Source organism: Taeniopygia guttata, chromosome 4A, assembly GCF_048771995.1.
Source record: "Taeniopygia guttata chromosome 4A, bTaeGut7.mat, whole genome shotgun sequence".
Classification (NCBI taxonomy): Eukaryota; Metazoa; Chordata; class Aves; order Passeriformes; family Estrildidae; genus Taeniopygia; species Taeniopygia guttata.
The window spans coordinates 18,478,383-18,489,336 of NC_133029.1; the positions used below are offsets into that span (position 1 = coordinate 18,478,383).

The 10,954-nt window shown below is 52.7% G+C and overlaps 2 protein-coding genes across 3 annotated transcripts; one reads left to right on the forward strand and one right to left on the reverse strand.

Annotated features, from left to right (window-relative positions):
* Positions 1–966: 966 nt before the first annotated feature.
* On the reverse strand, positions 967–7,827 carry TRMT2B (tRNA methyltransferase 2 homolog B). 2 transcript variants are annotated; one of them, XM_002187382.6, is made up of 12 exons: positions 7,624–7,826; positions 6,764–6,818; positions 6,181–6,300; positions 5,665–5,764; positions 5,446–5,516; positions 4,238–4,384; positions 4,018–4,112; positions 3,281–3,495; positions 3,053–3,154; positions 2,764–2,883; positions 1,760–1,859; positions 967–1,224 (listed from the first exon to the last, which is right to left on the reverse strand). In XM_002187382.6, exons 1-12 carry the CDS (start codon positions 7,773–7,775, stop codon positions 1,098–1,100), a joined length of 1,404 nt encoding a protein of 467 aa, XP_002187418.5. In that variant the 5' UTR covers positions 7,776–7,826; the 3' UTR covers positions 967–1,097. The 2 variants fall into 2 exon arrangements, with proteins under 2 accessions (XP_002187418.5, XP_072785380.1); XM_072929279.1 differs by lacking the exon at positions 2,764–2,883 and having other exon boundaries at positions 7,624–7,827.
* A 993-nt stretch (positions 7,828–8,820) lies between these two features.
* Positions 8,821–10,223, forward strand: LOC101234180 (40-kDa huntingtin-associated protein). The gene has a single exon (XM_030272945.4). The coding sequence runs from the start codon at positions 8,873–8,875 to the stop codon at positions 9,950–9,952; it is 1,080 nt and encodes a 359-aa protein (XP_030128805.3). The 5' UTR covers positions 8,821–8,872; the 3' UTR covers positions 9,953–10,223.
* The last annotated feature ends 731 nt before the right edge of the window (positions 10,224–10,954 follow it).

The following is a 10,954-nucleotide window of genomic DNA, read 5'->3' on the forward strand; positions in this document are numbered from 1 at the left end:
CCTATGCCTGTCAGGAATCTCATCATTACTCCCTTTATGGTGTAGTAATTCTTAAATCCTAAACACTTGTATTTTGAACCCCTATGACTTGAGAACTGGTTGCTGTTAATATTCAAAGCTGAGGTCTGGAATGAAAAGTCTGAAAAATACAGGCAGCTCTCCCAGTTTCCTTGGGAGTTTATCAGCTTTGATTCAAAATATAATGAGACTCACACAACACAAGGGAACTCTGCTCATTTAGACTCCCCTTCACATTACAGCAGCTCCATCTCTGAAGAGCTGGAGAAATACAGCACTGTGAGCAGAACAGGACACATACAAAACAGAAGACAATTTTTAACTAACTATTGCAGAACATCCTGAAGAAGAAAAATATTGCAGCTGACATTTTCACAGGGCACTTCATATTTAGGTATCAGCAATCATTAGTGGAGAAGAGGGAGGCAGATGTGAAAAGAGAGACACTGAAATCTGTTCTCTTTACTTCATTTTATAGAAAAATCTCATTGTTGAAGCTGGTGCCTCCTCTGGGCAGGGACCCCAACAAAGGAATCCCTGGGCTTTCATACTCTTCCAACCTAAATCTCCCACAACCGCTCTGACCAGTGGAAAATTAGAGTCTGGTGTCTTCTCATTATTCATTGGTTTGTGCAGTTTGTGGGTGAGAAGCCATCCACACCCAGCCAGGGCTGGAAGTCCTGTGTCCTTTGTTAGGCACAAGGTCAGTGCCCATTCACCGCTCCTTGCCTGGGGCTCCAGCGATTTCTCACTATCCAGGGCAAAATTTGCAGCTTGAACACTGAGCTACATATTCCTCAACACAGGGAGTGTGTCTTTTCCAGGCTGCTTTTACTAGCAGCCCAAGGTTTGCAGGGGAAGGAAGGGTGAGGAAATGCTACAGAGAACCTTTTCACCCCAGAAATCCAAGTAGTTCTTTACAGAACAGTGTTGCTAGGCAACCCAAAGTAAGAGAAAAAACAAAATTATTTATTTTTATACAACTGCACAGAAAATAAGTTAAAATCCTAACTCCATTGGCTCTTCAGTACAGGAGGAGGTTGCTTCCCAAGCTCTCAGAGCTCATTCCTGCCTTCTTGTCAGCGGGTGAACAGCAGCACCAGCTCGCAATGAACAGTGTGAGGAAACATGTCAAAAGGAATAGCCAGCACAGGGACAAATGGCTCCCCTGCCAGCTTCTTCTGTGGGTCAGGTGGGCAGCACAGCCTGTGGAAAGCAAAGAGCATCCTTTAGACCAGTAGCAGGAGCCTTCCCACCACTGCTATCACAATCCAAGGGGGACCCACAAAGGAGGTACCATGTGTTTGACAAACACTCCTCAGAATCTTCAGCTGACACTGGCTGAGGTATGGAACCATCAATACTGAATCCCCAGCCAGCTCTGAAAAGCTCAGGGACAAGCTGAACAGTCAGTGGCAACTTCAAAGCTCCTTTTCTCACAAGCCATCCCAGCTGAAAGACACTCAGTTTTCAGTTTTGCACTGCCCTTATGGCTGCCTGCAGACAGATTTATCACCTGGGTCTACCCCGGCTAAAGAGTGACCAGATAAAACTACATGGTTAACCCTAAGCAGGTGACAAATCCCCTTGGCTTCACCTCCTTGGCAAGGGGCCAGTCTTCCTGCAGTGCACCCAATAGTCTCTGTATCTCACATCCAGATGTGCTTTTTCTTTCCTGATGCCTTGCCTGGACTCAACAGGGTCTGTCACTGAGATCAAGAGAAAGGAGGAGGGTGCTCACTCGAGGAAGTTCCTCATGGCTTCTCCCTCTGGCTTGCAGGAGATGTAGAGCAGCCTGCGGATGGACCTGCAGTTCCGGATGGCCCGTACAACCCTGTGATCTGCAAAAACAGACAGCCTGCTTTCCCACCACCACCCTGACATCTCCAGAAGGAAATAATTGCATATCATCACAACTGTCAAAAATACAGATGCATATTTTGCTATGTTCTGTCTCAGATGGAGTCCCTCAGGAGGCCACGGGTACGACCCACACTGCTGAGAGCTTAGCCAATTTGGCAGGCAGGGCAGAGCAATGGGGAAATCCCTCTGCTTCCCAGGAGGATGGAGGATGACAGAATATATGTTAATTAAGCAAAGGCATATGAAACCTTTCACACACTTGTGAGAGTGCATCTGGGCACCAGGACCAGTGTGTGACTTCCCAGTACACACTCCAGGGGAGACCACTGAGACAGTTTGAGGGCTGTGTTATGCCACCTGGGGGAAAGAAAAGCAAAGATCCATTTACTATCTTCAGGGATCTCATGGGGGATTACAGATAACTGAGAAACCTCTCAAACGGGCATGAGAAGAGGTTGAGAAGCAATAGATGTATGGCAGCAAGGAAAATACTGATTAAATATATTAGGGAAAACATTTTCAGGAGAGGAGACACACCCTTGGATACATTCAGACCTCAGCTAGGCTTTATGTCCCTATGCAACCTCATACAACTCTGAAGTTGGCCTTGCTATAGTTGTGAGATTGCACCACAGACCTCCAGAGGTCCCTTCTCTCTTATATAATTGTGTGAGTCTGTGAAAGATGGAAAAAAGATTAGAGCTAAAGAGAAAGCATGATGAAGGCACTGAAAACAGCAGACTTATGGGATTTTAGCTGCTGTCAGCAATAAGAAATGAAACATTAAGCAAGGGAAGGGTTTGGAGCCAGTATAACAGGTCTCACAGAACTTGTTCAAAACTCTCTGTTTACAAGATGAAAATAAATAGCATTTTCTCTCACGTAGGCCAGCCCGAGAAGGGTTCACCACAGCAACAAGCGGTCGGGCATCCTCCCACAATGCCAAGAGCTGTGGTAACACAGCCTCTGCCTTTCCACTGTGAAACTCACAGTTTGAGATCCCTGTGAAACAAAAAAGCAACCACATGAACTGAGTCTCACTGGGAGTTAGGTATAACATGAACCACCCTTTGCTGTGTGAAGGCAACTGGTTAGGGTTCCTCTGATCACTTCTACTCCAATTTTTCAGCATTTAGTTTGAAACTTTTTGCCACAGTGAGTTTGAACTCACCATTGAATGCTGCATTCCACTCAGCGTCCTCTATTGCCTTCTCCACCACCTCAACACCAATAACTTTGGACACTTGGTGAGCCAGAGAGAGACCAATTGTGCCTGGAAGCACAGGAAACAAAAATACTCCATACATTCATGCTGAAGAAACAGGCCTTTACGTAGCTTTGCATTCCAGAGCACAGGATCTGCTCCGGAATGCAAAGCTCTGGGAGCCCAGGACCCCACCTGTTCCACAGCAGATGTCAAGGAGGACAGTGTCCCCAGTAGCCTGGCAGAGCTCCCCAACTGCCTGGTACAGAACTTCTGCTCCAGCTGTGTTGACTTGGAAGAAGGCGTCTGGAGAGATGCGGAACTTCAGGCCGTGCAGCTCTTCAAAGATGTGCGGTGCTCCGTGGAGGAGCTGGTACGGGGACTGCTCGTGGGAGCAACGTGTCATGGTGCTGGCAGATCACACAAAAAACAGCTGTTGGAAAGCAGCAGAGAGCAGTTTCCATTCCCAGGGTGCTCATGGGCAGTAGAGGATGGTTCATCCCCCAGCAACTTATATTTCATGTGAGCCTTTCAACAAGATTTAAGCATTTTGATTCTTTGTAAAGGATCTGTGATTTGCATAGCCTAAATTTTATTAAAAGGATCAAAATGACTTAGCAGAAGGTAGCATTCCTCAGGTCTATTCCCCAATTTTGCTGCTAATGTGATTTACTGTCTTGGGATAGTCACTGGAAGTTTTTTCTTCAAGATTCCCAGACTCATAATTCCCATGAGGTAGAGCCATAGTGTGTTCAAATAAGTCTGGAAAAATAAAAGAGGGGGCCATCTTAAAGCCATATCTTCAAGAGGGATCCAAACATCTCTCATTCTCTTCCAGCACTCCCTGAACTGGTGGAATTTGAATTTGATCAGAAAGGGTAGAAAAAGGAGATGGCTTTGTTTCCACTTATTTCCCCTGTCAAGACATTCACCTCTCTTGGAAATAAAGTGATGTCAAGGCACAGACTGCTCCAGGCCCACATGTGAAGAACTCCTTCAGCAATGCTTTCTGAGTAGCCAGTGCCTCCTATCAAGAGTGAGAAAGGAAAAGCTGCCTCTTTGGGTAACCTGATTAAACCCTTCTCCCCAGCAACACACCAGCAGGCTCAGCTCAGCCAGATGTGCCTCTTGCCCTGTCCTCCCCACGCTCACCTGGCCCAGCTGCTGGGGGTGGAAGGTGATGATAGCCATAGTGTGGCCACAGCGAGTGGTACGAACCACGAGCTCTCGCCAGTGTCCACCTTCATGGAAGAGGATGCACGAGTCCAGAGGGGACTGACAGATGAACTCCTCATAGCACTGAGGGGAGGGGAAATGCCACCTTTAGTGTGGGAATCCAGGGCTTCCCTCTGGCTGCCCTGGCAGGTCTGGGACCCTGGCAGGGGTCAGGAACCCCCCTGGACAGAGGCACTGATCACTGATCACTGTCTGTGATCTCTGTCCATGGAAAAGAGTTTTCAATCTTACAGGATGAATTACAAGCTCTGAGTGTTTGATATAAGTAATAATTAAGTGTGGCATGGGTGCAAAAGTAGAATTTTAGGATTCTAGATAAGGGGTCCAAAGGGGACAAGATGGAGGAAAATGGGTGTGTCTTGTCCTTTTTCTCCTTCTTCATGCCCTCCATGTTTCACTGTGGTGATGGCATTTTTCTGTTGGTTTAGGCTGGGGACACACTGTCCAACGTAGGTGACAGATATTGGCACGTTATTGTAAATCCAGCACAGGTAGTTTGTGGTATTTAATGTTTGTACCATCCCACTGAGGGCAGAGCCCCACACGCTGCCCTGCAGGACAGAGCTGCGGCAGGGCAGCAGAACATGTTAGAGATAAACAGAATAAACAACCTTGAAACAGCACAGACGAATTATGGCTTCTTCTTTGGCAGCGGGGCTGAAAGACAGAGACTTTCTACAATCTTGGGATCATTTAAATACCACAGATTTCGACACTTTAGTACCATGAAGACAACTGCCCTGCTCTTAGCCCCCCAGACAGGCAGCCCTTCCACCACTGTGGCCTGTTGTTTTTGTTTGATTTCAATATACTGGGTGAACGCTCCTTCCAGGCTTTTGAAAGACAACACATTTTAATAATATCAATTTGCAATTCTTATGTATCAGGAATTCATTGTCACTTGATTAACTTCATTACTCAGGACACTTTATGGGCGGCAATGTTGACATGTCGGTTTTTATAAAATTATTTATTCATCAACTATAATCAGGCATGAAAACTTTCAGAACATGAAAATGGACTTGAAAACATTGCATCATTAAAATTACAGTGTTCTCCTAAGTAAGAGTTATTGCATCCTCTCTATTCCACAGTGAAGGGACAGACATAACTTATTTATTTACCTGGGCTACTTGTTTGTGTTTTGAGGGTATGTTCTCCACATGGTTGGCATTCACACAGACAATATTTCTTTCTGCAGAGAGATGGACAGGAATTTAATTGCTCTGGTTCAGGGCACATAAACCACTTTAGCATCTGACATGATAAACTGTGGAGGGACCTTTCCCCATTTCCACAGCCCATGCCAGCAGTTTTCTCTGAGTTTCTTGTCCTGCACTGACCTCTGCCAGTTCCTACATACATCCCCACAGTTTTGGGGTTCCCATCTGGTCCTCGGTTCACTGAGAACGTTGATTTGTTTCGGTAGCCACTAATGATGGGCTGAGGGAGAAAAGAAGGAAAAGCAAAGTCTTGGATGAAAAGAAAAAACAATGGAGGAAAGCCAAACCCCAGCCTGGTTATTCTGTTGCCAACATGGGAAGGTGTATATGAATGGGCAAAACGCAGAAACAGAGCTTGTGCTCAAGAAACCTTAGTACTGCCCCTCAGGAACAAGAAGTGGCTCGCTGTGACAATAGTGACAGGTTTGAAAGGGAGGCCTTAGGCACAAAAAATGGGTTCCTAAGCACTGGGCTTATTTCACTCTCAGGCAGTCACAAGCTGCAAAGCACAAGTTAGCAAGGACTGACTCAGACACGCTCTCTGCAAGCAAATGCTGCCCCCCATGAGACTCTTGAGCTGTTGAGTGAGAGACTGTTGGTGGCTCAGAAGGAAGAGCATTCCCATGGGACACTCACCGAAGGGACTACAGGCTGCAGAGGACAGCAGAGCCCACCAGGTTTCTGTGCATCTATGCCCAGCTCCTCAAGACGAGATGCCAGTGTCCACAAAATCTTCTTCTGGCTTTCATACTTTACCTGCAGAGGAGTTCTAAGGCAGAAACACTCTCACAGGACCACACGATGGTGGGCAGCCCTTCATCACCCACCTCTGAGGAGTCCAACAGGAGGAAAAACTGCAACTGAAAATATAGCCCCAGAGGAACTCTGCCCTTTTCATAACAACAGCTGCTTGGAGAAAGAGGAAGAAAGAAAAATCCTGTGTCTATGATCCCCAAATGCTGGCCTGGAACACTCTGTCTAACCTGAAGCCCCAGTGAAGCAAAGCAGTCCCACAGAAGACAGGATCACTGTGCAAATGCCCATCCCCTGTACTACAGGGAACTTTGCAGTTCTGTCTTTCACAACAACAGGATTAAAGCAGCCGTAAATGGATTCTGAACAGTTTGCAGCATTAAAATGCTAGGGACTACTGCTCAAGGGGATAGGAGGGACAGCTGGGGCAACACAACAGAGAAAAGTCTGTGTAAACACATCTTACCTGTAGCTGCTCTTGGTAGGAAAGTCTCCACAGTGGTGTCACTGCATTTGCTAACCTGGAAAGCACAAGGCAGAGCCCAGAGCTACTCGAGTCCTGATTCCTATGGCATAACATCCCTGCCAGCTACTTCATAGGCAGGACTGTTCTGGTGTGAGCTCTGCACCAGGCTGTGAACATCCAGACTCCCAGGGAACCACAATGAAATGCACAGGTTTGTGTGTAGCAGGAAGGAATTTCAAACCACCCATACTCTCTGACCCGGCCATCCACACAGAAGTAGTTTAGAGATAAACCTCAGAACTTGCAACTACTCATATCCAAAGCACAACAAGCAAGAACAAAACACATAAAAGCTGGTTTAAAAAATAAAATAGAAAAAAAAAGACACATAGACACATATACCCTAAAAAGACTCCCCAAAAAGAGGTGAGGCTGATATGATGATATTATTCAAGCACTCATAACTGAGTCTCTGAGCCCATGGGGAACACCACCCTGCAGCTAGGTAAGCTGCAGGTATTGCTTACCTACGATCTTTGGAGTTGCTTCCAAAGCACCCAGTGCCAGCTACTCTAAGATCCGGGCCTACGAATCAAATGGACTATCGCTTTTTGCTTGCCAATATGGCAACTTATCTGCTCCTTTCCTCTCAGAACTATTAATTTGTCTCCTCCACTGTCCCCTCCCCAGGCCAGACTCCAGACAAACAAGCTGAGCTTTGGCTCTTCCATTTCTACCGGGTGGAAGTAACCCCCCTCCCGCCAAAAAAAAAAAAAAAACAAAAAAACAAAACACCACGTCCACAGCTTTAGGTGCTTGCTACTTTGAAAGAACACTTGGTCACTTTGAAAAAGCCATACCTCTCCTCCCAGGAAGGCTCTGGCAGGCTGCGGCTCACCCTGGCCTTTTTCTTCCCGTGCCGCGGTGCCCCTGTGGCTGTCACCAGGCTGCGGTGCCGAGCGGGCAGGCGGAGCAGGGCGAGCGGCGGCCGCAGCGCGCAGCACAGAGCCATGGCGGGCACCGGACAGCGGCACGGCACCGGCACGGCCCCGCCCCGGCACCGGCACGGCCCCGCCCCGGCACCGGCACGGCCCCGCTCCAGCAGCGGCACGGCCCCGCCCCGGCACCGGCACGGCCCCGCTCCAGCAGCGGCAGCGGCGGCGGGCGGAAGGGGCCGGTGAGGGCCCAGGGCCCGGCCCCGCGCTCCCCGCCCCGGGCACCCGCGGAGCTCCGGCGGGCGCGGCGCTGATGCGGGAGGGCTGAGCTTTCACCCCGTGCCGGTCGGACACGGCAGCAGCTGAGCTGGCCTGGGACAGACGGAAAGCTCCGTGCCACCTGCCTCCGAGCCTGTCCGAGGGGGTGCTGGGACTGCGGGGAGAGCAGCAGGGAGCCGTGTCACCTCGGCCCGCAGGGTGGCTGCACGTGTGGTCACACGGACAGAAGTGCAAGAACAGCCTCTCCCAGCCAGCCCCGCCGTGCCTCCAGCAGCTGCTCAGGGAACAGCGAGGAGCAGGCAAACACACGGGCACCCATGTTCACTTAATGTCTCCATCATGAAATATTTTCAGCGCTGGAGATTTTCTTAGACAGACGTGGCTTATTGTTTAGGGACCCCAGGACTTCTCTTGTCCCGTCTCCCTTTGATGTCACCTAAAATTCCTGCCGCCACACATCCTTTGGCCAAGGGGCTCACCCGCTCGCTGCTATTTGGGTGAATTGTTCTCCTGTGAACCTGGCTGCTGCGGTTTCCCCCAAGAGCTCCACAGCCCGGCCCTCTCCCGCCTGGCTCCGCTCCCGTCCCGCGTCCCGGAGGGGCCGGAGCAGGAGCGCGGGTCCGCCGCTCCGCAAGGGGGAGCCACAGGCCCGGTGCTCGCCGCGCGTAGCCACGCCCCCGTGGGCGGGGTTATACGGCATGGCCACGCCCACCGCGGGCGGTGACAGCCGAGATGCGCCGGCTGCAGCAGCCGCGCCCTCGCCACGCCCCCTGCTCACGAGACGCCGCTGCGGGCGCTGATTGGCCGGCGGCGCGGGGCGGGGCGGGCGCTGATTGGCCGGCGGCGCGCGGCGGAGCGCGGCCGGCGCGGCGCGTCATTCCGCGCTGGGCCCGCGATGCTGTCGGCGGGCGGCGGCTCCGGCCCCGGCGGGGCGGGCGGCTCCGGGCCGGGGCTCGGCGGCGACGGCGATTTCCTGTCGCGGTACCGGCTGGTGTCGGCCAAGCTGCGGCGGCGGTTCCTGCGGAAACCGAACGTGGCGGAGGCGGCGGAGCAGTTCGCGGCGCTGGCGCGGGAGCTGCGCGCCCAGGAGAGCCTGCCCTACGCCGCCTGGTGCCAGCTGGCCGTGGCGCGCTGCGCGCAGAGCCTCTTCCACGGCCCCGCCGAGGCGGCCGCGCTGGCCGAGGCCGCGCGGCTCTTCCTGCGCCAGGAGCGGGACCTGCGACAGCGCCTGGGGCTGCGCGGTGGCTTCGGCGAGCACGTGGCGGCGGCGCAGAGCTGCGGGGCCTTCGCCGCCCGCCTGCACCTGGAGCGGGGGCAGCCCGCGCTGGCGGCCGGGCCGTGCCTGGAGCTGGCGGCGGCGCTCCGCGACACGGGCCAGCCCGCCCGCGCCGCCGCGCCCCTGCAGCGGGCGGCGGAGCTGCTGACGGCGGCGCGGCTGCCGCTGCAGGCCCTGCGCTGCCTGGCCGAGCGCGCGTCCTGCCTGCTGCTGGCCCGCGACTACGCCGGGGCGCTGGCCGCGCTGACGCGGGCGCAGGCGCTGGCCGGGGCCGGGCTGGGCGGCGCGGCCGGGACCGGGGCCGGGGCCGGGGCCGCGCCCGGCGGCGCCTTCCTGGACGTGCTGGCGCGCTGCGAGGTGTCGCGGGTGCTGCTGCTGCTCCTGCTGCAGCCGCCGCCCGCCAAGCTGCTGCCCGAGCACGCCCGCACGCTGGAGCAGTACTGCTGGGAGGCTCCCGACGGTGGAGCGGGCACCGCCAGCGGCTCCGGGACGGGCGGGGGGCTGCCGCCGGCCGCCAGCTACCTGCCAGCCGAGCTGTTCCTGCTGCTGCAGTCGGCAGTGCTGGCGTGCCAGGAGAAGGACGCGGAGGCGCTGAAGGCGCTGCAGGCCGAGCTGTGGCCGCTGCTGAGCGCCGAGCAGAACCATCTGCTGCACCTGGTGCTGCAGGAGATGCTGAGCCCCGCAGGACAGGGCCTCTGAGCACCGCCACCCGCAGGGACAGGTCGGACTGGTTGCTTCAGCCGGTGCCAGCACAGACTCTATTCCCTTATTTATTTTTAATACGAGTTCTGTAATGCAATGAAGTAATTGTTGGTGAGAGAAGGCATTAATCTGCGTGTTTGCCTCGTGTCAGAGTTGCTCACTGTATGTACTGAAAGTTGTCATGCTTGGAAGAAGTGTAACCCTAAAGCAGAAAGGCCATTTCAGGGCAGAAGGAAGCTGTTCATTAAAAGACTGGCTGCAATTTGCATATGTTGGAGGATTTGGGTGTCTTTGAATCAAAAGTTGTTACAGTTGCTTTTTCTAAAACAAACAAACCTCCCTATAAAAGTAAGATACTCATTTTTCCCCCTCCTGAAAACTGTCACTGCAGCCAACACGAGGCCCTGAGTCTTGCAGTGGGTGAAAGGAGTTGGTCACCGACCTGCGAGTGGTTCTTGGGGTATTGGTGGCTTGACTCCAGTCTCTGTAGCAGCTGTTAACCCAGAAAACGGTGGCAAATCCACTTCATCTGAGGGAATTTAGGAATGGAATTAATGGTGGAGGTGGTGGTTACAGGAATTACTGGAATATGGACTATTTGTTTAATTCTTTTCAGCTGTTACCCATCTGCTCTCCGGCATTTCTGTGTCTTGCTTTCTGCTTCTTGAGACCTTTAGGTGAAGACAGCAACTCTTTAGAGGGGAAAAGACCCTGCTGTCTTTGGTGCACTCAGCTCTTGGGTACAGACCTTGCTAAATTCCAGCAGTGCTACTATACAGCCTCAGGCAGGGCAGCGTTTATCCTGGAGGATGCAGATGCCCCTGGGGCGTGTGTGTTGGATAAAGAGCAATTCTGGGGTACCCAGCTACTGGTGAGTGAAAGAAATGCTATCAGCCAGCTCTTCCAGAGACCCTGCAGGGGCCGAGGCTTTCAGAAGGAAGGCAATCCCGGTTGTACACCTGGAAGAGAAGCCAGAGGTTAGAGGTACTTGTGTTGAGC